This window comes from Archocentrus centrarchus, chromosome 13 (assembly GCF_007364275.1).
Source record: "Archocentrus centrarchus isolate MPI-CPG fArcCen1 chromosome 13, fArcCen1, whole genome shotgun sequence".
NCBI classification, from domain to species: Eukaryota; Metazoa; Chordata; class Actinopteri; order Cichliformes; family Cichlidae; genus Archocentrus; species Archocentrus centrarchus.
The window spans coordinates 17,778,095-17,803,697 of record NC_044358.1 but is presented as its reverse complement, the minus strand read 5'-3'; the positions used below and the strand labels follow the sequence as shown (position 1 = coordinate 17,803,697).

At 42.0% G+C, this 25,603-nt stretch overlaps 1 protein-coding gene across 8 annotated transcripts in view; it reads right to left on the bottom strand.

Moving 5' to 3' along the window:
- robo2 (roundabout, axon guidance receptor, homolog 2 (Drosophila)) overlaps positions 1-25,603 on the bottom strand; it is a 171,052-nt gene that overhangs the window by 6,378 nt on the left and 139,071 nt on the right. For 3 of the 8 annotated variants that reach the window (XM_030743916.1, XM_030743915.1, XM_030743917.1), the window contains 10 exons: positions 24,522-24,710; positions 23,602-23,628; positions 20,776-20,818; positions 15,569-15,696; positions 14,564-14,836; positions 13,414-13,539; positions 8,026-8,185; positions 5,363-5,626; positions 4,198-4,415; positions 54-236 (listed from right to left, as the gene is read on the bottom strand). In XM_030743916.1, coding sequence (XP_030599776.1) covers positions 54-236; positions 4,198-4,415; positions 5,363-5,626; positions 8,026-8,185; positions 13,414-13,539; positions 14,564-14,836; positions 15,569-15,696; positions 20,776-20,818; positions 23,602-23,628; positions 24,522-24,710 — 1,611 coding nt within the window. The remainder of the gene's footprint in view (positions 1-53; positions 237-4,197; positions 4,416-5,362; positions 5,627-8,025; positions 8,186-13,413; positions 13,540-14,563; positions 14,837-15,568; positions 15,697-20,775; positions 20,819-23,601; positions 23,629-24,521; positions 24,711-25,603) is intronic. The other 5 variants (XM_030743921.1, XM_030743922.1, XM_030743919.1 and 2 more) reach the window with 4 other exon arrangements.

Sequence of the window (25,603 nt, the reverse complement as noted above, 5' to 3'; positions counted from 1 at the left end):
CAGTGGCAGAAGGTCCAGTCCAGCAGCAGGTATCTTTTGTCCCACACACCAACCTCTCTTGCTGAGACTAGTGCCTTCAAGGCGATAGCCTGCCTTATCTGCAGCAGCCACCAGGGCCTGGGCAAAGCTGCAGTGGGTAAAGATCGAGCCATCAGATGAACTGCCCAGACTGGACCTATGGCTGGAGAAATTACGATCATCTTCCGAGGCTGAGCCCCACCCATTCACCATGGACCCTGTGGAACACCACAGGTTTCAGCATAGATGTTTGTGTGTGTGTAGCTGAGTAGTTATTTATTTGAAACACTCGCACTGAAATCCCATGCTCATACAGATTCAGTGTCCATAACCTTTATGGATATATGATCTTACATTCTGAACATCTGTGCTGTGATTGGAAACTTAGATGAATAAACTTATTGAGCGATCTCATAAAAAAAAAAATCAGTATGTACATTGTACACTTAAATGAATTAAATTTGCTGCAGGGCATTTCTGTTCTTGCAGGTGAGCGCTTTGTGTAGTCATTCTGTTCTGGCCTGCCCTCTTTCATCTATTACAAACACACAAACTGCATACACACACATGCACAATAACACACACCAGAATGTACACAGTGGAACAGCAGGACTGTCATCAACTTATTTTGCTCGTCTTTTGATAAAGAACAATGAGCGCACCTGTGCAGAGCGGAGTTAGCTACACGACCGCCTCAGGTGACATCTCACAAAACGGTGTATTGAATCAAACACCTGGAGCTACGCACACAGATTTCTTTTTTCAGTCCTGTTTAAAAATGCACAACCATCACTGTCTAAAAATGTGCAGCAGTTTTAAGCAAACTGCAGCTACCACAGGTTTAAGCTTCTACGGCACTTTAAAGATTTTAACATGAATAAATTATAGAAGAGTTAATCAATATTCTGCTCAACAAGCTACAAACACTGGAACAAAACTGAGTATTTGACAGGATCAAAAGGACACACATAAATAAAATGTGTATATATTGTCAGACTTTTGGCTTATACGCTACTGTACTTCTTCATGCCTCGATTTTTCTTCCTTCACATAAAAAGCTGGGCCAGCACTTTAAATATAAAAGCATCAGTCTGCCAATAAAAATATGCCATTTTGGCAAGCAAAAACAGAGAGAACAGTCGGCTAATGTGACAGCTTTCAGTGGGACTGGTTTGGCAGCCTTTGCTAAAGTGGCATAAACCCAAGCACTCAGCTCACACACTATCCTTCCTTCACACAGAGCGATGCGATCGGACAAACCGGTCTAGCAGAGACGTGGGGAGATGTGAGGGTAAAGGTTGTTTAGAGAATGATGGGGACAAAGGTTAGCAGCAGGATTCATTAAAAGGTCAGGATAATACAAAGGGTGGCGCATTCTTGGCCGGGATTGCTGCATATCGCGGGCTGCGATTCAAATGAACACAACTCACACATGAATGGGATGCAGAGTGTGGTCTCTCAAGATGGCACTTCCCTTTGCGACACAATAGATCACGTTAAAAATTGGACATAAAACTTGTTAATAACACTGTGGTTTATTTAACCAGACACACTGGGAAATCCCCTTCAAAGGGTTTTCCAACTTCCCCATCTGTGAGTCCCTTTGTCTACAACCAGATCTCTCAAACAGGCTTTAACTTAGTCATTGCTTGTGACTTTATGGAATTGCACCTTCAACAGAGGAGATTGCAACATCTTTTCACTCCTATTACAGGGAAATTCTCTCAGATTAATGGGAACTTCTATAAAATATAGGCTTGCATAAGATAGAGTACTCCCTTACACAACCCCCCCCCCCTCCCTTTTTTTTTTACAGAGCCAACTGAAATCGAAGGCAGCTAGTTTGAGCCCTCTATCTTTCCTAGCCATTTTCTTTGAAATTCTTCTCTAAGAGTTTTTCACTAAGAAAGAAAGACAGCAATTCCACTGGGTCCAATCCTCCCACAAAGAATAGAGAAGATAATGAAGTATAGGCAGTGCCAGCCAAAGCACTGAAGCTTCCAAGTCCTTTCGGCTCAGCGGAGGAACACTGCCTCAGCAAATCACATCACAGAATGACTTTTCAGTGGCTCTAACTGCCACTTTCTACTGCTGAACCTCTGGAGCACTTCTATTCTCAGAAACAGCAATCCAATCAAACTGTGATCATTCTAACATAATTTGATAAAAATTCAATCTAGGCTTCTTTTTGCCCTAGAAATATAACTTTTTTTTTTATGGCTGCGGACCAATGTTTGCTCTACATATCTGCCATTTCATCACGTCTTGAATGAGAGCAACGGGGCAAACCGTGCTCTCTAAAAAAAACACCTCCCATGTTCCATGCACTGGTAGAGCAAGACCAGTAAACATTAGATGGTTTGGGGGGGGGGGGGGGGGGGGGGGGGGGGGGCAGTAATACCCAAGCGAGCTCCCTCCTGCCACTAAACCTGATTTATACTGACGGGAACCCTAATCTGCATGTCGTTAAGTAGGAAAATCATTTCCCCTGATGAGCGGGCATCTCTACCTGCCACCAGGAGATCTGACCCCACACCTCACAAACCTGGCAAAGCTTTATGGGTGAGTAATCGCCCAGAACAGCCAAGCTTTCAAATCGTTGTAGGCATAACAGCTTCACTGCTACCACATCTTAGCTGCACGTGACCTATATAAAGCCGAGTAATACCTAAGTGCTCACCTCATTTCTGTAGCTCGTGCAAGCAATAGCTCTGCAATACCACCACAGAACGAGGAGTTACATTTATCAGCTAAAAATAAGTTGCCTTAACTCGGAGCATGGAATAAAGCACTGGAAAACCTGTGCAGACACTCTGCCTTTGAAAAATGGCCCCTGAGGAGAACGCAGGTCTTTTTTTTTCCTGGAGCATCACTGAAAAGTTTGATTTACTGGCCTTTGGTGTAACATTATGAAAACAGACCTATTTCCATATTATTAAAACAATGACAAATCCATCAAGCGATGCTCGACAGGAATCTCACTCCTATCCCTCCCCTGTTTGCATAGCCTTAAAATGGTGGCTGCAATAAATCTCAGCAGTTTTTTTTTCCCCTCTCTTTCTCCCGCTAACCTCAGAGCCGGGGCTGCGTCTGTGTTGTCAAACGATGGGGTGAGAGGCAGACTTGCAGAGAGATAAAAAGAAATAGCGCTGTCTTCAGAGTAATACAGTGGAGGAGAGATGCAGCAGATTAGGGCCCCGTTACCGCTTTATATTCCTCTAAATACATCAGCAGCAGCATGTGTCAGTGCTACCAAAACCGCTGTTCCATCATCCCATGGAAAACCACTCTTTAATGTTTCTACTGACAGGGCAGGCCAATATACAGCACTGTTTGTCCTTTTATTTTTGAGCTTTCTCTCTCAGGCAGCCCAGCTCTCTCTGTTTCCTATTCTCTTCCTTATTCTGACCACCCATAAATGTCTCAACACAGACTTTATTTTTCAGTATTTACACACATAACCTGCGGGACACACAATGTCACAGGTGAACACTAAACCAGAATTTTCTATCAAACCTGGTCCCCCATATGTCACTTTTATCATAAATATTTTTGCAGCTTTACCCTTTACATTGCAGATGGAGAGTCAGACCTGATCAGTATGAGAGCAGCAATCCAGGATCCAGCTCTGCCACTGCAATGTCATGCCCTTCATATGTCCCCCTAACAGACGGCTGTAAAAGTTTGCAGTGAGTTGTAAAAATGGAAATGGTGCCTCTAGTCTGGAATGGAATATGCCGCACGTGAAATTTATTTCAAATCTCCTCGGGAAGATATGGTTGGCTCTGGCTCCGGAGCTGTGTGCGAGTTAAATCACAGTCACTCTCCCCTACCTCTCCCCTCCTCTTAATTTCCCTCTCACTATCCTGTTTAAAATTCATGGACTTTCTTATCTGTTTTTTTGAAAATGATAATTGTAATTCCCCAGAGCCTGCCAAAGGTGCTTAAAAAAAACTTGATTGAGGGCCAAAAATTAACACACTAAAGTCATGAGGAACGTGTTATGAACAACAATCCATTTACCATTAAACAAGATGTAACGACTGTGGGAGATGAATACCCGTTTATGGGATTAGAACAAAAAAAAAAAGAATCACATTGACTGATGAATTAAAATAAATTATACTGCGGTTAACGGCATTAAGTTAACAGCTCCAGATATGAATCCGACAGCCTCACCTGTTAAAGAGCTGTCCAGGTTGTCCATGCTCGACCCCGGTGTGTGCTCAATTCCGCGAGGATGCCTGGCTCCATAGCCTTCATCCTCCTCCTCCTCTTCGTCCTCCTCCTCCTCATCGTCAGGCAGGTCAGTCTCCAGGTCGGAAACCATTGTGCTCGACACGTAGCCCACTGGAGGAGCTGGAGCCTGGGGAGGAAGAGAGCCTCCCTGCATGTGCCTGCAAAGAAAAGAAAAGAAAACAAAAAAAATACTCCATATGATCTGATATCAGGGAATGTGGAGCGGTGATGACTATAGAAAGTATAAAGGGAAAATTCAGTGACTGCTTTGGAAAGATGGTTTCAAGGGTAAAAGTGGAAATGCAGAGCTAACTACTCAGACATGTTTCATGTGGACCGCTGAATAAATATGGACAATTTCACTAATTCCACAGTGCAGCTTGCATGCTAACACAATGACCTACTAATTGCTGCTGTGCATGGTACAAAGGCATGCACTCCAGGCCTGTCGACACATGGCTGTCACCTCAGTGGCAGCCTGCTCCGCTGACAGCCACGTTTGTTAGAGGAGTGCAAAGTCTTTGACGCGGTTTGCAGTGGGAATTGGTTGTAATTACTGGCCCTCTGGTGTTGTCAGAGATGCTCTCTAACCAACATAGTCATTACTGGGTAACATGACATCTCCTTCTTGACAAGGCTTCCCTGCTCCCCCACTACCACCCACTTCACTATTATGAATGAATGCCAGTCTCTCGTTCTCTTCGCATTGCTGACAGAATGAAGCATGGCCTTCATCTGACTTGCATGAGCACAACAACAATGGAATGCACTGCATGGGTGTAGGGGGAGTAAACAACCGTGGGTAAGAAATTGTGTCTCTTAGAGTGAGCAAAATACAGTAGTCGCCTAAGTGGTAGCATGGGCCCATTAAAATGGAATGATTAATGGGTTTATCTCCACTGCACACACAGTTGACATGAGGAATACTGCAGGAACAAAATAAATCCTGGAAGCAATAAACAGGAACAGAATGTACAGTAAGCACTGTAAAATAACAACAATGCATATACAATATACAACAACACATCTGTCTAGATAGATATATACACAACTGCAGTATCTAATTTCAACATATCCAGTGCTTTTTAATGCTTCCTGTGTTTACCATGTTTGTTTTGCCATGTCCAGTTGGTAGGCTCTGGTCAGCTCATCCAAATGGGCCTGGAGCATGGGTTGCATCTCATCCCGAGGAGAGGGGGTCAGTGTGGCCGTAGACTGCTGTCCGAAGGACACAGCGGCAGGGGAAGAGGCAACGCCTCGGATGGGCGGAGTGGGAACCCTCTCCTCCTCTTCCTCCAGTTCGTCCTCCATGCCCTGGTGAAGATATGTCTGCACAGGCATGGGCGGACCCCAACCATCACTCTCATACCTGAGGGGAAAATGCATGTGTGCCATACAAATGCAGTTAAGGTTACGTTTACTCTGAGCAAGGGCTATAAGCAATTATTTTTGTAACTGATTACTATTGACTACTTTCTACTGCCCATTATTTTCTCAATTATTCAATCAATTAGCTTAACTGAAAATGCCAGAAACATTTGACAGATTACAAAATAAGAAAAGCTCGGGTACTTATGCTCAAAAGATGATTAAAAAAAAACAAAAACTCTTTTTCAATAGTTGCTTTGATTGTTTGTCAGCTATATTTGAAACACAGCAGCCACCACAACCAAAAATGATAACCTACAAACTTAATTTAACACAGCTCACTGAGTTTAATGCTATGTGTGATGAATGATACGGTCAGTAGAGGTAAAAGAAGGCATAAAATAATAAATATATCAAAAGAAACTCCTAAATACTAACATGGTTTTGTGACCTTGTCCAACTTTCATTGGACAGCAATTTGTTATACAACAGTCCTGATTAGAATTACAGTCGGTGTCAAGCTTCACCTCCTCATAGCTGTGCTTATACATGCTGAAATAATACCAGCCATAAAGAAGGTGTTCATTAAAGAAATTTGTCAGTGCACACTCCATAGGACATAACTGTTTTAATCTGCTGCCATTAAGAGCAGCCTCAGATTTACAGTGCATGAGACTCTTCATTTGCCAGATAGCCCATTAAAGCAGATGACTCTCCCAGATTGGAAATGGGAGTAAGAGGACATAGTGCCAACTGGACCACAGTGAGACACTCTCGCAATCACTTACACAAGTTACTTCATACCTAAAGTACAGTGTTGATTTACTGTATTCACTACACTAAATCCATTCCCATCCATTTTCTTAAATGCTTATCAGGTAAACTTTCACATCCACCCCTGCAGCCGATGTACAGCATCACCAATCACCAATTAAGAATCACCAATTAACCAAACAGCTGTCTTTGGACTGTGGCGGGAAGCTGGAGTCAAAGGAAACTAAAGCCGACACAGGACAATGTGCAAACTCCACACAGAGAGGCTGTGAGGCAACAGTGCTAACCACTGCACCCCCACACTACATGAGAGTTGATGACTGGCGCTGCATTAATCACGTATAAGGATTCAGCTTTTTATATCAGCTTTAGCCTTAGTGTGTGGATAATATAAATCTCTGCTCCATCCCCCACTCACTTTTCTCTTTATAAAACAGTACTATGAGGAGTTTTTTTTTTTTTCCCCCCACTATGGAATTCATCAAACAGATGAGTCCAAAACCCGTATGTCTACAAACCCACAGCAGGAGACAGCTCGGATATGTTTTATTTTCATTCCTTTTCCATTTATCTTATAGATTGAAGAACGGGTCAGCAGATAGTTTGATTGGCACCCATCTGGATATGAGTTTTTGTGCTAGAGTCTGTACAAAAGATCGCGCGCGCGTCTAACTGGCTGCCTGTGGAGACTATCCACGCATCGATCCCTTACTTCTCACCAGATGTACAGTACTGTAGATATTCCTTGCAGAGAAATCAAAGCTGTTATTACTAACAGAAATGTGTTGTGTTGCTCACACCAGCGAGTGCTGTGTTGTGGACTGCGTTGTGAGGTACAGTCAGAGGACATTAATGCAAAGCACTTGCATTATTTCATATACAAACAGATTTAGTGGGAGGCTTATGCAAGAATTTGTTAGACATCATCTACACTGCTTTGCTTTCTGCTGCTATTTCTACATTTCATTTTTGTCTGCACCTGGCTGCCCACAAAACTTACTAAATATATTTGGAACATAAGGATTTATTTTTCTCTTGCACATGTGTTCATCCTTGTTTTCCTCTATATCAAAACTGAGAGATAAAATGTTCCTGCGTATATCTCCTTAGCCTCCTGAATTCCTCCTGCGAGACTGAACTTGGCTGCAGAAGATTTTGGTAACAGTGGACCTCTTTCAAACAAACTCTTAGCAGTAAGGCATGATTTGTCTTCGAGCCCACTTTAAAACATAAATTAGATAAAAGCTGTAAAACTCCTAATTGTCTGTGCAGAGGTTGGATGAGTGGACTCAAACAGACTGAGATGCATTACGTTCGGTTTCTCCAAAAACAAGAGGCTGGGTATAAAAGGAGAGGCGATCCAGAAAACAATATAATTGGGTTAAATGGCCTGTAAATGTTAATGAGAAACACACAAAAACCTGAAAAGGAAAGCAGTTTGAGACAACTTTCAAGATTCGGTATCTGATAATCTGGTTAAAATAAAACTTTTGTTTCATCAAGCTTCCTCTTCTCCTGAGAACTGAGCTGCAAAGTGTGTAAGTTGTTTCTATGCCTTCAGATGTGTTTTATTATCTGTTCATGATGGAATAATTTGTCTGTATTTGTCTATATTAGCATACGTACCCTCCCCCTTCGTGGTGCTCATTGGGATAATGGTCCATCTCAGTACCAGGGAGAGGGTGAACAGGAGGAGGGGGCAGGGGAACGTTGGCCCAGTTGGACCCGTTGGCTTTAGTAGGTTTAGAGCCAGCCTTTGTTTTCTTCTTCTTTCCTCCCTTTCCACCTAGAAAAGGCAAAATACAGTACAGTATGAAACTGTTTGAAAATTACATTGTATCCAAAAATCAATTAAAAACTAATATACAAGTGGCACAATGCCGCAAATTACTTTAGATGCTTTCGCCATGTCACAAACGCGTATTATAAAGATTTAGTTTACAAATACATTTGGGCTCAGTTTGAACACAGCCTTGGAAAGTCGTACACAATTTCAAACACAAGATTTCAATGGGCTCCTGCCCATCAGCGCTTCCATAGAAAATCTCAAGGTTGCCTGATGAAAAGCATGCTTTCATTGATTGATTGGCTGAAAAGCCTCAAATCTCCATAGAAACAGAAGAGAACAGCGGTAAACGAGGCTGAGGCAGACCTTTGTGCTCCACCCATCCCTCAGTGTCCCCTTTCACACCGGGCATTGGGTTCCACAATGAAATATCTCACTTCACAGCATCATCATAATGAATGGCTTGTGTAGTGTCGATGTGTCCCTAATGGAATTCACTGAGAGTCTATTACTACTTTCATTTCTTTTATTACACCGGAGAGCCGCTAACCCCATCCATTTCCACTCGTATCCCTCCAACACCAGATTCTACCCGGTCACATCCATCTTTATAAATCTGCCAGCCAGGTCAATACCGAGTTTTATATGATTTGGTCACTGCGGAAGAAACCTTTTTTTTTCTTCTTCTTCTTTAAAACACATTTGACTTTCTTTGGCTGTGAAGCTAAAAAACGAAAAATTTGATTTTAGAAAAACACCGAGGTTATGGTTATTTGAGTATTTTTTCATATCTGGCTCCTGTAATAGTTATTTACTTCATGTTTTATATAGGAATATGTAATGTACCTTACATCTGCCACTTCATTAGGTACGATTCAACAACTCTGCCATGAATCTTTTTCAGGCTCTGCAGACACCGTTTAAGAAACACAATAATTCCACATAATTCTGAGATTATAGCAGGGACTGAACTGCATTATACTGTATTTGTGAAATCATGAGAGAAACACCCTCTGTTTTTAAGATTAGGCTCAAAACTTTATTTTTGATCAAGTTTACAGTTAGAGCTGAATCAGGTGACCCTGAATCCTCCCTTAGTTACATGGCAGCAGGCCAAGGCCGTTGAGGGGTATTTCTTTTTCACTCTCTGCGTTTATACCCCACTCCACATTTAATCATTAGTTATTATTAATCTCTGCCTCTCTTCCACAGCATGTCTTTTGTCCTGTCTTCCTCCCCTCACCCCAAACGGGTCTCAGCAGATGACCCCCCCTCCCTGAGCCTGGTTCTGCTGGAGGTTTCTTCCTGTTAAAAGGGAGTTTTTCCTGCCCACTGTCACCAAGTGCTGCTCATAGGGGGTCGTTTTGACTGTTGGGTTTTCTCTGTAATTATTGTAGGGTCGTTACCTTACAATATAAAGCACCTTGAGGCGCCTGTTTGCTGTGATTTGGCGCTATATAAATAAAATTGAATTAAAGGTGCCTTCTATAAGGATTTTTATCTTAATAAAATTGCTTCATGATGTTTTGTACTTTGACCTTCAATGCTACAATAAAAATGGACAATGTTTATTTTGTTTTGTTTTTTAAAGAAAATTAAAATGTACTTAATAGTCACATTAATATGTTTGCAGTTAGTAGAGCTTTGCTTTATTCTGACAAAAGAACACTTAATATTTGTTCATCTGAAGAGTCACCACACATGTGTCTTGTAGCACACAACTAATATGTGGGAAATAATATGTTTTATTGTATATAGTATTGGATTGCACATATGGAGCAGATTGGGACCTTCTATGCACTTTTGTTGGATCTTTAAATCCAGTTTAGGGCAGAATGAATTTTCTTTCTATAAGTAAACACCTTGCCTCTCAATCCAGAAAATATCCTCAGCCTGACATCACCAGCCTCCCAGAATAGTGAAAGCCATTTTATTGGGAATCTCTGTTAAACACATTTGCTTTTGTCATCTGCTGGTTAGCCTTTGCTGCCAAAGGCCTGTAATCACTTTTTCCACTGCCCCAAAAAGCTGCCAATATGGCTTCTTATGCAATATAACATCAGGCACACTAATGTAATTTAATGAACTAACTTGGCCCAGGAATGGTTATATATAAGATATATATATAAAATTGTCATCAAAAGAAATTTACAGAAGCAATGGGGTTCATCTCTACTGATTTTCATGAAAACCAGATGGCAGAAAAATCAGAAACACTCTACAGTTGAATCCAGAAAATATAGATTATGCTGCTATTAAGATTTTCCTTCAAGAATGACAAAAACACTTTAAAGAAAGATGAGCATGGTTAAAAAAGAGAAAAATGTAACAAAATGAGGATATAGAAGAAGTGTCAGAATAAGATTAATAAAGAATGGAAGTAATAAAAGAAACAACTGTAAGCCCAAGGCAGGTGGCACCACAGTGTAAGTATAGTCTGAAAGTAATTGGGTTTCCTAATCGCACCTTTGGGCGATGCTTGACTTTTACCAATAAATGGTGAGCTGACGTGATTGTTCAGTCATCCTTAGTCCCTCTACACAAGACCAGCCATCAATATTGTAAATGAGCCTCTTCCAGGGAAGGATGGTCTGGCACTGGAATTGCAACAGCTCAACCCAAATATGAAAAATATAGAGAGAAGCTGCGGCTAGGAGCTATACAAGAATTACACAGCGCACTCATCTCCTCTGACAAAACTGGGCCTCGCTTCAAAGTGGAAGTGATGCTAAATATAGATTCAGCTTTGGGTATTTATACCCAGGGTTTGGGCACTCCCATTCTATAACTGTAGGGCTGCATAGCCTTGAGCTTGCTTTGTTTTCATTGGGTGCTTCAGTGCTGAGGGGGAAAGCCACAGAGAGAGACTTAAGAAAGACTACACAGCCAAATACAACTTATGAGTGGAAGAACACATAAATCAAAGTCTTGTATCATCATATTTGGTTTAGGTTAAAAAGAAATAAAGACAACACGTTACATAACGAATGGCGATGCAACAATAGAGAGTTCAGGAGCACAACAGGTCACACACAACCACGGACTTCGCATAATCACAGACTTCGTAGCTTCACAGGCTGGGTGAGAGTGTAGGGAGAGAACAAGGTGTCTTTGGGGTCTGTAGCTGCTACAGAAAACACAGTTACCTTCTCTCCCCTACACTAAGAAAGGTTTTAATGAGCAGCTTCATGTCCCAGTGGAGATCCATGCTGTCATGAAAGCTGCTCTATTTCTGTTTCTTTTTATCCCGCTCTCTCCTCCTTCAGACCTGACATTCATTATTCCTTCCATGTCCTTAGAGGGAGAGCCCCCCCCCCCCCCATATATACTGAGTTTACTTTGGTTGAAGTCTGAATCAAAGCCTAACTTGTGCTGATTCAAATTCCCATCACTGTTGCAACTTTCACTACACAGAATATCTGTTATTGATTAATTTACTTTTAAAGTATCATCAGTACTGGTAAGCATTATTATTTCACTGGACATTATATTGAGTATAATACATACATATAAACTAGATAATGTAATTTTGGCAGAGACATCTACTTAAGGATAAATGAAAGATCATTAGGCAGAAAGATTCTTAAAACATTTATAGTAAATTATCCACATATTGAAAGCCTCTATAGTCTTTCTTTCGACTTAATTCACACTGCTTTTGGAGCATACTTGTATTCACTTGCTTGCCATCACATACATGAAGAAATGACCTGAAAATCTGTCTGCTGTTGTCCTAAGACTTAACCTCGAACCAGCAGATATCTGGACCAAGCCTTCCTGTTCCACGTGATGGCCATTAGTTACTTATTTACCTAAACATTAAAAAGGTGACGAGACTGAAAAGACTGCATTTTGGTGACTGCATTCCCTTTTTTTTCCTCTTTTGTTCATTACTGCTCAAAATAAAAAACAAGCGAGAACCAGAAAGCTTCTGGTATCAAAAGGCTTGCCCTTCTCTTCATATTAATATGCAAATATTTGTTGAGATTAGGTAAGAAGATTATCTAAATCTGTCTACCACAACTGTAATCTTATGCCAGGAGAAATTAGCTTACCTAGAGCAAAGACAGCTCTGTGTATTTGTGCTTGTCAGCACCTTTAAAGTTAATTGGTTGACACACCAGTCCCTGCTTATTTAATAAGTAGAAAAACTGAGAAAAAAACCCCTAAATAAACAGGCTGTGGTTTTATGAGTGGCTCTGTGCTGGGTGGATTGTATTACCTTTGCATCAATCTTCTCATTTAATTCTTGGCAAGAACGCCAGTAGGTATATTTTCCAAAATGTCAAATTATTGCTTTAAAGCACATTTTCACACTCTATTTTTACTGTAAGCAGAAATGTATACATTTAATGATTTCTTTTCATCATATGAAATGACACTACTATGTACCAAGTCCAAAAAGGCACTTAAGTCACCTGTGTTGCTATAGGAGGAATTTGCCTGTAAGGCATGACCACTTCACATCCTTCCCTTCAGCCCACAGTGCGCCTGAGCATTGAATTAGAGACCAGTTAAAGCAGTGGCTTGTAACTAGATAAAAGAGGAGAGTGGAAGGGAGACAGGCAGAGGGATGCCCTGGTGTCCTATAAATGACATTGTAATTCTCTGAACATGGGTTTTAGTGTAGTCGGCCACCATTAGGGGAAGAGGGAAAAAGGGAGGTATTTTTGCCACTTTACCCAGCCAAGCATCTCTAATGGTGTCTGTGTGTGTATATAGTCCACTCTGTCTGAAAGACTCCCTTCTGCCCCTACTCTCGTCTGCTCGCTCACACAGTGAGAGACAAAGCCTTCCCAAAGACCGGCAGTAATGGCAGGAACCCAGCCTTAGCCATAATTTGTCAGAATATTGTATTACTATTTTTTTCTTATGACTTAAATTTCCTTTCTCCCTATGCTCTAAAAAGATTTTCAACCCATCTCCTTCTTTGCCACATCTCTACATTCAGCAGATGTTGTATTCGGCCCCCTGGCAGAACACCATATATAACTACAAAAATAACACCATACCATTCGTATGTGATCAACCAGGAGCAGGGAGAGCTGCGTGAGCAAGGCATCTCTCTGGTGATGGTGAGGGAATCGTGTTAATAAAAACTATTTTCCATATCAAGTTTGTACATGCAAATAACAGATCAATAAAGCAATTAAGACATCAGTCAATCATAAAGTTGGCTGGGGAGCAGAGTGTCCCAGTCTGCTTAATTCTCTGCCGCGTAAACCAACCTGAGAGACTGCCGCTTCGCTCTGAGCTGTTGTGAGAGCTGGTGGTGCTGAAATCTTGTGATTGGTTGTGTGGTATTCTATTAGACAATCCTTCGGCCAATCGGTAGTCAGGAATGAAAAGGAGGGCTACAGTGGGGGTTAAAGGGCAAAAATCACAGTGGCATCAGGTGATTGGCAGGTAGCACAAGCACATGCAAACATGCAGTTAGAGCATCAAGCAAGCAGGATATAATCAGGATTCATATGTTCACAAAGCTGAATTATCTAACGCTTTTATTCATTTTCGGATTTGTATGCGACAGACAAAACGTTTGCTGGACAAATTTGATTTGTTGTTGATTTGAAAAACATGAAGCCAAGCTCTGACAATACGCCTCTCAATTCATAAAAGGGGATAAATGACTCCGTGGCAGAGATTTTATTTCAATATTTGTCCCGCTTCAGAGAGGTATAATCATGCATAATCACGTTTGATCACACTCCTTGAAATAATTCCAGGGAGAATTACAAAACATTTTTAAAGATTCACTGCAAAGTGTAAAAACTATAATTAATCTATTTTAGACTGTTGGAAAATCACCACATCATGAATATGTATTAGAATAAAGCTGAAGAACACTCATTACATCTAAACTGTGAAACTCCATTCGGCCTTGAAAAATCCTGCATCAAATCCAAGTAATTAATTTGGATTATTTTCTTAAATATTGGTTAAGCTAAAATGGATTGGCAATTACTCTGAAACTGAACGAGGTGCAGTACCGTCGTGAAAACTCAGCGGGAACTTGGATGGATCACTTAAGTGTAGTATTCCTTTGTGAGATGTTTATTCAGCCTCGGAGAAAAGCCGAGATCATGTCTGCTGGGGTAGAAACTGCTCTTTTTAAGACAACCTCTCCCCACCGCAGTGGCGCAACAAGGACCTCTGAGACTTCTGAGGGAAAAGTTTAAATACCAACAGGCTGTCTTGTTACAAGTGTAAACCTGTGGCTTGTAATCTGGCTTTCTGTTTAATGTCACGGGAACAATGGCTTTGGCTGACATATTATCATACTCTATAAAAAAAAAAAAAAAAAAACATCTTGGTGAGCCTCCCACACACACAAAAGCAATGATATTCCCAGAGGCTGCGTTTACTTTCGCAACTTACTGTTGTTGCAGGAGTTTTTGTCGGGCAGGGAGTAGCCCAGGTTGGCCATCTCCTGCTTGGCCTGCAGCGAGGCCTTCCACTGGGCCTCGGGCAGGTCCACAGCCAGCTCATGGATGCTGCTGGAGTGGAGAATCTGAGTGGTGGCGTAGGGAGTGGCCTGAGATGTTTGGCCAGGGCTGTTGTAGTTGGTTTTTGTGGTGAAGTCTATGCTGCTGTAGATGGCTCCATCTGAGAGCATGGTGCCTGTTTTATCCCCTTGTCCAGTGGGGAGATCTGGGAAAGAAGAGTACGGAGAGATTACATGAAAAGCTTCCCTATCAAAATTCCAACCTCATCACAGGGAATGATGAATGAATGAGAATGAAGTACTGACAAAATAAAACTGCTGCAATAACTTTTGTATATCTGGCCTTCTGTTGCACATTTTAAACAATCAAATTCTAGTATTAAGGCATTCCTGTTCTCCTTCCACATATCTTCTAGGTATCTCACTAACTTCCCTTCTCTGTTCCTACGCATTAGGGATAATGTTGCTGCTCTGCATGTGTGTGAAAGAGTGAGAGCTAGGAGGAGAGCAGGCGGCCTCTCTCCGTAGTGCGTGGTTTGCATGCCCAGTGGAGGGGAGATGATGTAAAGCCATGGCGGAAGTGTCCGCATCTGCGCCAGTCAAGCTGTGCCTGTCCTTCACGACTGGCTGCTCAAGACCATCCTTTCAAACATCCATCCACCCCCTGCTCCTCTGCCCGTCTCTCCCCTCTCATTCTCTTGCTCTGAGGTATGGGCTATGACACCAGTCTGGACTATTTGCCATCGCTCAGCCTGGTGACAGTGAAGCCCCTGCTGTTAATGCCGTAGCTGTCCTCTGTTGTGATAAATATATATCCAAACTCAAATGTAATGTGCATGCATGTATACATCTAGGATGCATAGATGTACATCATAAAACAGGAAGGCAGTCATCTTTCATCTCTTATGGTCTCTTTCTCGAAGCACCAGGGCACTCACCTCCTCGACCAAAGTTACTCAGGTCATTCGGTCCCCCGGAGCTGCTGTTGACGGGCAGGCTGGTTGCTGGCCAAGAGTCTGCTAACCAGGGGTAGCCTGGATCACTGGCATTTAGCAGGCCTGGGCGGCTGAGCCGAAATATAGGATCAAACAATAGATTAGACACAAGCTGCAAAACTATATTACTACAAAGAGGGTTTCTGTTTTGGTTTGTTTTCATACAAGATTATCCCCAATTATGTATTGCGCCCACTTTAATTCTGCATTATGTTACTGGAACACAAAAACATGACAAGAACATGTGAAGACATCAAAAAAAACGTGGACATATGTTTAAATGTGTACCAGCATGTAAACAGCATGTGTGTTTGTGTGAGATAAGCTTTCCATAAACCTCTGTATAAACCACTGACACACGTCCTCAGTATGGAGGAAACACTGTGTAGACACATTTCTTCTCCTGCAAAGTTGGAATTCCTGCAGGCTCTTTAATTTCTGTTCCTGCTGAGTCTTTGTCACATTCTCTGAGTTATTAATGGAAACGCGCACTGTGGGCGCACTAATGCATGCATTTGCTCCGTGCACAAAAAGTGCAGCAGTACACGCTGACACCCACATGTATACGTTTCCTTATTCATTAATATCACTGCCCCTTCTGCTGCGTTTTTCCATCAACCCCTTGTGGTGACGTCCAGACAATCTAAATCTTATTTGATGGGGAGACAGACTTCAGCCCTGGAACCCGCTCGTGGGATGTCTGCATATAGGAGAGGGCAGTTCCATTTAACAGGTGTTGTGTCCCTCTTGAGGGGGTGTGAGCTATAAAAGCAGTCATCAAGACTTTAACCTGTCATGGGTGACTGCTGGGAGGCCATTAGGGCCACTTTACTGTACAATCACGTCTAAGGCTCGTTACCATGAGTAACACAGATGGAGTAAAATGAGAATGAAAGATGCCGTTAAATGCCTTTGTTTTCAATTCACTGACACTCCACTTGCCACTTGTGAAACTGATTAAAATGCAAACAAAATTTCTGAATGTGTAATCACCAGTGCACCTCGTTAGATAAATGATCCTCAGCCAGTATATTTGTTATATACACTGCATACTAGGGTTTAATATTTTTCCCGAAAATGACATGAATCAAATCCCGGGAAATGACGAGCCATTTCCCGGGAATCCCGGGAAAAAGTTTATTTATTTTTTTATTTTAATTAGGCCTTCTGTAGCCTGTGTCGGCCTTAACCTATTCTGATATTGTAGAGGTAGCTTTCCAGCTATGTCCTGTTATGCCCAGTAGGGGCAACATCGGCTTGATTAACGCAATAAAACCTACATCTCGACATTCGAGTGATCGAGCTATGCGGTGTTGTATCGTTCCTCAACACTCCCCTAACAAATATAATTCGAATATTCCTCCATTGTACATGGAATTATACCAAGATATTTTACAACTGCTGGTGCAAAACAATACGGTTCATCTCCACAGCATTGATAAAGGCTCAGCCACGCTGTCGTGGCGACATCTGTTGCACTATATCTCCACCAGTGGAACGCTGTAATAGTCATTGAAAAGTTAACTACTGTACTACACTATAATATGACATAACACAGGGCCTTGAGTAATGCACCACGACTTGGTCATTGCCATTCTGGCAACAGCAAATTTATAACACCGTGTCTGAGGGTTAAAGTAGGTTCGCTGTGAATCGTCTATTGAAAAACTGGCCGATCCTTATAGCCTAAAAAATATACATTTTACTCAACTCCATTTTAAAAGCGAAATATGTTAAAGCAATCTATTTCATGATAATTTCTTCACACATTAGGCCCGCATCCTAATTCATGATTGTTAGTAAGCGTCTGCAAACGAGGAAAAGAAACACTCGAAGTTAAACAGATATTTCTTTATTGTTCAGGGCAGGCATATTTTATAGGCTATATAATGCAATATAACAATATATAATATAAAATTATATAATACAAAATACCTTAGGGTAAACACATTGCCTACGATTTCAACAAATTAAAGAGGAAAAAAGTACAACTGTGTAATACCTCTATTAAAACGCTTGAGATGAAGGCTGAAGCCTTAAACGGAGGCTGAACGTGCCTGAAATGAAGAGTAATGCTTTTCGCATTAAACGAACCCTTCTCTCAATATTTCCTTAAATTTAACATTCTGAAGCTTTCTTTTCTTTCTGAAAGTCAAATCAACGCGCGCGACTTTTTTCCCGGTTTGCCGTCTAACGTTTCCCGGGAAACGGGAAATGGTTCTGATCGCATTTCCCGGGAATCCCGGATCCCGGGATTAAACTCTACTGCATACCCCTCAGTTAGCAGCAGGCTGCAGACACGTGTGCTCTCTAAGAAGCTGTGTAACACAGTGGTTGCTACCCTAGCTGCCTGATGGGATTTTTTTTTTTGCCTTAGCTCCAGAAGGGTGATGTGTTGGCTCTCAGGGACTTAGAGCAAGTCAGGCCCTGAGGACAAGGGCAGCTAATGGCAATGCTGCCTCTGCTTAAGCCACAGGTTCTAATGAGAAGCTTTTTCCGCAGCGGGGGGGGGGGGGGGGGGGGGTCGGGGGAGTCTAAACGAACTGCAGCCCTGGCAAGCTAAGAGCCCTCGTTGTGGTTCCCGAATGCCAAAACAGGCCCTCGGGGGGAGACGAGTCATTCAAATTGATGGCTGTGCATCAGACATGTGCACTTTCACAGGGTAATGCTTCTTCCCAGTCATCTCGTCCTTCTACCTCTGTTTCTGGCTGCCATGTTACTCCATTGCCATTATTTCTTCTCTCCATGCTGTCTTTCCCTAACCTTATTTTTTCCCCTACACATCTCCACCTGTGTTGGGGTAAAACTACAAACAGCTGAAAAAAAAGAAGAGACATTGTTCTTCATTTTTGTTGACTCCAGCAACCGTGCAGAAATGCATGCTTCTATAAACAAAAGATTGCACCTTCGTCTCACTCGTGAGTGCTCCAGCATGTCCTCCCCCAGCCCACTTGAGGAAGACCATTTGAAAGACAAGGAGCTGACAGAGGAAATGGCTGCATCGTCCTTGTATTCATCACTAAGCAGCATTTCTTCTAAGGATAATTAGAATAAGACTGATTTCTACCAGGGATACTTGCTATATATGTGTGTGTGAGTGTGTACTGCAGTGGTGGGGTGTTGGAGAAAGGTTGGAGGATAGACACAGGGTCATACATCTAATGAAAAGTTGACACCTAACTTTTAATCCCTGCTCAACCTAGAACGGATGGCAACCTTGGCAGATAAAATTTCATTTGGAGCATTTCCTCTTCCTGTTAGATGTTTCAGTTACTTGTGATGAATAGGAAGGAAACCATAAATACTGCCTAAGATGCCTGACATGGTGCTTCCCATAAATAAGCCAAGTGAGAGCGATTAATTCCAAAGCAACTTCATAAATCAAGTGTTTATGGTCCCGCAGACAAGTGAATAGAACTTGGATTAAAAGTCTAGACATTAGCGGACACTTAGTGCAATGAGAAACACAGATTACTTTCTAGATTAACTCCAAAGAACATGTTGTCAATTTAGTATTCTGGGATGCAAAGGGATCTCCATAGCAACAGTGTCAGTGAAACCTGTTCACTGCAGCGCTCTTCCCATGCTCCCTGCCGATAGGAGTGAATCTGCTTTGCTAAAATATTGATCAGTGCCGAGATAGGAAGTTATTACTACCTTCTAATTACCATCTCCCTATTGGCAGGGGGATAAGGAATGAACCCTTATCAGCTTTTATCAATTTCAACTGAGCAGCCAAAGCCAAATGGTCCAGGTCTACCAATCTGCAGCCTATTCATCTTCCATGAATCATTTATTTTGTGATCGATTAAGTGTAATTGTTCAGTCAGAGCAATTTGGCAGGAGCCAATGAGAAACTAGGAACAGACGTGGTTTAATTTGCTATTGTCTAATTAATGCAATAAACATCTCATGCAACACATGAACACTTTTTTCCCCCCAAGATATTCTGTTACACATTTTCACTCTCAGGGCAGATGGGGAAGCAGCAACATCTGGGATTTGATGGCAATAGAGTGACTAATGGATCAGAGGCTTGTGTTAGGGCTCCAGACTGCATCCTAGTGTTGCGAAAATTATGGAAGTCACCGCTTCTGACTAAAGATATGACAAATACAGAGTGGCAAAAATACAGACATTTCAAATCACATTCGCTGGAGTGAGAATCAGAACCACTTATGTGGAAAATTGAAGGGAAAACACTTCAGCAGAAAGTAGATCAGAAACGGCACGGCAAGTGGCGTGGCTAATTCATTAAGAGATTGCTGGCAGCTGACAGAACAATACAAGCACAATTGTCCACAGTAGCATCCAGTTATATGCACAGAAAATGGGAAAATTTGGGGAAAAAAAAAAAAAAAAGGCATAAATATAAAAATGTTGCAACCAGACTGCAGAGCAGAGACACTCCTGAAAGCCCAAATATGCTCAGGGTCAGATCTTAATGCAGTCTCTCGCTGAGTGTTTGAGATCTGGAGGTTTTACCTAGTCAGGTGTGATAAGCAGCAGATAGACAGAAGCCTGGGACTCTCCAGGGAGCCTTCGGAATATCTACAAAGGCTCCGTAACTGGTGTCATTGAGATGTGCCCTATTCACTGTAACCCCCCTCTCTCTTTCACTAACACAGACTGAAATGGAGCAGACTGTATGGGGGTGCAAGAGGGGTACCTCCACACACCTCTCCCCTGGGTAATTATTTTTACATTATTACATGTGCTCAGATCCCAGCCGCCCACGCAAGGTGACAGGCAAATTTATCACTCCGGAGGGCTTCGGGGTTGCCTGTAGCCGGCAGCGGAAGATAAATGACAAAATAAAAGCACTCTCTGCTTAAATTGTTTCTGTTAATTCCGTTGAGGAGATTTATGAGTTCATCTACCGATGCATGAATGGAGATGTGGTCGAGATGTATATTTCTATGCATGTTTGCATGGTAGGCACACAACAGGTATTGGCTATCAATCAATCTATTAGACATTTATAAGCGTTAGAATCAAAAGCAGCTTGCCGAGGACTTCATGTGTAACTGTGGAGGAAAGGTTCAGTAAAGCCAATGATAGAGGGAACTGAATAATAATAATGTAAAGGTTTTTTTTTACTCATTTTGCTGATGATACTGCACACAGATTCACTTTGGTGGGATGCTCACCTTCCATTGCTCATCAGACCACCGTCAACTCTCTGGAATGTCACTAAAGTTAGAGAAGAAACGAAAAAGAAAATACCAGATATTAAGTTTTCAGGTATAACATGAACCAAACCAGGGTTTGTTTCCATAAGACAAATAAGAAATACTGTCTTTTTTAGTATTGCCCTTTTTGCTCCTCAATACCTATGTATTCATTTTTTTATGCACAACGTGATAATTGATGGATTCACAAAGGGGTGCAGATGTCTGTCCGCATCCAACGTCTTTCTCTTTTTTTTAACCGCCATGATGAGGACTGCATATTGCTTTGCTTTGCATAAGTGGAGACGTCATGTGTTCCTCAAGGACAAGATGCCTGATGAGAGGGAAAACTCATTTCATTTTTTTTTTTTTTTATTTTGCTGCTGTGTTATTATCAGATTTGTGATTAAATCTCAAACCAAAAAAAAAAAAAAAAAAAAAAAAAGATTAGAAAAGGCAGAGGCTTCATTAATCACACAGTTTTCTATCTCCGAGCACAGAGACTGAGTTACTGATGCTTTTTTTTTTTTGGGCTGGCAGGGCTCCCCAGAAGTCATGCATGTGGCCTGTTTCATTACAGTGATCTATAGATAACACGAGCCGCTCTTAGTTGGAGGCTGGTGAAACCGCACGGCTGAAAGCGAGAGACGGCTGTGAAGGATCCATTTCCTCTCTTTTGTGATGACAAAGCAGCAGTGAGCGTTCCAAGCATGTAAGAACTTCAATGGATCACAGGAAACACAGAAAAGCAGCAAGAGTTTTGGAAACCACCTCATACCAATGAGGGGGAAAGAGAAGGGGAGGAAATAGGAGAGCTGGTTTACTTAAGAGAGCAAAGGAAAGCTGTTAGCAATTTGGCTCATTTGTTCCACAGATGGAGATTAAAGAGAGAAGAGGGCTGAACATTCCCCCTCTTATTTTTTCTGTTTCATTCAAGTCGCTTCCGCAACAAGCCCAGGCACGGGCAAAAGAGGGGTTTTTCTGTGGGTGACGTAGTACCAGAAGACAGACAGAGGATCCTCCCACGAAAGATTAGAGAGACTGTTACAATTTAATGTATCACTAACATTACCGAAGCTTACTTAATCCAATTTTCACTCTCATAACCACAATTTCAGGCTTTCAAAGAAGAGAAAGACAATTTGAATTCTGTCAAGCATGCGTGCTGGAGAGTTGAAAGTTTATTTACTACATTAGGGTTTAAGCGAGCGAACAGCAGCAGGTGGAATTAAAATGCTTTGTTTTACCCGGATAAAGCCAACATTGCAAGTCTGTCAGAATAAAATAGATCTCTGAGAGCTCAAGACAGAAACCGCATTCTTTATTCAGTGAAATCCAAAGCCGTTTCTCTTTGTTCCACCACCAGCAAACTTGCATTAAAGAATACTCAGTTGTTTGACTGAGGACTGACAGGAGAAGGAGGCGGGCGCGAGGGGGAGGCTGTGCAGCGGGAAGGCCTCTGAAGTCCCTATCTGTGCTCGGGCACATTTCTGGGCTGCTGTGGAACACTTTTATGTTAGCCAGAGTGACATGGCGGCAGGGCTGTGCTTCTCGCCTCAGTCTCCAAGATAAGCACTTTTCCCAATATGAATACAGATTAATCCCCTTTAATAAGCACTGATGGTGGGTGGAGGTGGGGGTGGGAGTGGCATAATCAGCATATAAAAATTCCATCAAATCTAATTTTTGCTGGCAGCGTGCCTCAACATAGTTGTGATTTACCACTCCTGTAGAGGCAGCTTTAGGAGGTTGAGGCTGGACACTCTCCACACATCAACTAATTGTCAATGCAGAGGAGAGCACTGCGAGGCTCTTCGGCAGCACTTTGACTCACATTCAAAATATCGCCCTACAATTTATGCTGTGTTTGCCCTTGTCTGTTCTTGCTACTCAACACTCTTTTGTGAAATAACCTGCTCTCTCTTTAGCATCTCTGAGGAGTTTTACCAACAAATGACCTGTTAGGAGCTGCTGTGGAAAGCCCAAAGTGAGTTGTTTTTTTGGGTGCACACGGATACTTCATGAAAAGAATGAATAAGTTAAGGAATATCCAGGAAACACAGGAAAACGCACTTTTTTCCTGATGAATTGCACTACAGCTTGATTTAAAATATATTTTTTAAAACATATTTTTACTGTTTAAAAATAAAAACTGCTACTCATCTCTCTCTGCTCCAGTTACAGTCAGATGAATCATTTGTACAGCTTTGACTCCTCTTAATCTGACAGATAATAACATACACCTGTGATTTTGGCCCATTAAAAATGTAATTTTACCAAAGGAAGACAAATATGTGTTGTCAGAGTCGAAGGAGAAGCGTAACAAATAAAGAACACAAAAACTCAGAAAGAAAACAGCACCCAACTGACATCAAAGGAAAGTAGATGCATAATATCCAACACAATTCCAATCTTGAAAATAAAGAGGGTTATGACTGTTTAAGGAAAAGGGAAGTGGACAGTCTGATCGTACGCCACAAAAATGCCACAAAGAATCAGAATGTATCGTCATTCAGAAACAGCTTGGGTAGAAATACACACAAATACGACACAACATGGAATAAGGCTGCAGGTTGGGCACGAGAAAAAGCCGTTAAGTTTGCAGGGCTTCGATCATGGCCAATAACAAACTGAAATTTTCAATCTATACGTTGCGTTCATCAGCATCACGTTTTAATTTGCATTAGCCATGAGCGTAAGTGTGACAATCGAAACATATGCACTAGAAGCGGGCAGGAGATGAATCTGCGTTTAGATGGGGGGGTGGGGGGGTTGGGGGTGGGAGACGGGACAAATGAACAGTACCTGCAGGGGTGAAGGTGAAGGACTGAACTGCAAAACAAGAAGACAGAGAAGTTGTGTGTTAAAAGCCTGCAGAGGTAAGCAGCGCTTCAGGGGTATCTGCACACTAGGAACTGGGTCGAGCTGAGAGGTGCCGAGGGTCAAAGAATGGGAGACCACAACGTCGCCCAGTGTGCAGAGCGACAGCCAGAAAGCAGCCAGCTCAGAGGCCACAGAGGTGTAAAGACGGTGGCGCAAACAAAATAAAACACACACAAACGCAAATGTAACAAACAGAAATGAAGAGCAAATTAACCAGGTCAGCATATAGTAGCTGCCACAGTGTGTACTCCTCTGGACATGAAAGAATTCATAAGAAAATATGCCTGTATAAATACTTGTTATGCTTATTTATAAGGAAATAAGGCAAAAAAAAATTCAACACTAAATTGTCAGCTCATTAGCATTTGCTTTCTCTCATTAAATCTTGTACCCCTGGCAGATTATGTGGACTCGGTGGTTGCTAGTATTGACTGGGGGTCTCTCAGTAAGATGTCAGGGTCAGTGTGTGGGAGGAGAGCTGGACAAACCCAAGCTTCAGTGACCAGCAGAGAGTCCAGCCTGCCCACTCAGCTCCATCACCCTGGGCTAATGACCAACACTGTGGGTGGATTTGTCAAATCTGTGACCCAATGGAAATGATTCATACTGACATGTGTCTCCTTTTTGAGCTTTAACACAGTAGCCATCTCAACCTCATTGCCATGTTCTAGTATATTTCATGGAGCTTGCACTCATTAAGACTGAAAGAATGATGATGACGATGTAGTAAAATAGTCTTGCTTTGAAAGAGGAAGAAAATCACTTTAAGGGCAGAAGAATTTTCCACAGTTTAAGGCACCAGAGCAGTGTGTAAATATGCATGAAACTATAATCAGTCTAACCTGCATAGTTGCTCAGGCCCTTTCTCTTCTTCCTCCTCCAGTAAAGCCAGATGCTGAAGCCCATGAGGATGACCCAGCAGGCCCCCCCAATACCGGCAATAAAAGCAGGCTGTTTCACCACATCAGTGATCTGCTCTGTGATGCTGTTGTTCCGGTTTCCGTGTATAATCACGTCCCGAAACTCTTTACCTGAGGGTGCAGGGACAAAAAAAGGCAGCATTTAAACGATGCTGGATGGACAGTTACTGAAAAGAAACCGGAAAGATCTATGCTGTTGTGCATCATCTGATTCTTCAAGGTGAAGGTTAAAGCAGCAATACTGAGAAGCTTGAAAATATTTCACTTTTTTCCCACAGCTATAGAAACATAAAGGTTAGCTAGATTAAGCAAAAAGAAAGTATGTCTGCTACATTTCAGCTGAGATATTGACCAGTAGAGCAGGACATACTGTAGATCTAAAGGATGTGCAGTGAAATATATTTTACAGACTGAAAAAGACAAAGCTTAAAAGCTTATAACAAACCCCCAGGTGAGCAGGTTGTTTGCTTAGTTTAGCCCCTAATTCACTCCACAGCTGGTAAAACACACTGTGAAAGGAGATGAGAGGACCCTGGTCCGTATTGATCTCCAATCGCAGCTCAGCCTGACCAGTGTGCTTGACAATATTTCTTGCAGCACGGTAAGAACAGTGCAAACCATGTGCTATTAATGTTCCCACATGCTAACAGGAAAAAAATGCACACTTATAAAGATAATAACACACATTTGTCCGCATACGCGCATGCAAAGATGCTCAAATGTTCATATTCTTTATATTACTAACCACAACTGAACACAACCATTTGCACATCCCCAGCATAACTGTAAGCTCAGGGCTCTGCTCTAAGAGATGGATTATATGAGTGACACCAGGGAAATAAGAACATGCTGCAGGCCAAGCCATCAGTTATGGGTCAAATCAGGCACAATCTGCCATGGCTCCACATAAATCACATCCAGTCAGACGGCATATCAAAATAATAGTATTTCAACAATATCATCCATTTGGTAATTCCTTGACTTTCATGAAAAAAAGGCACAAT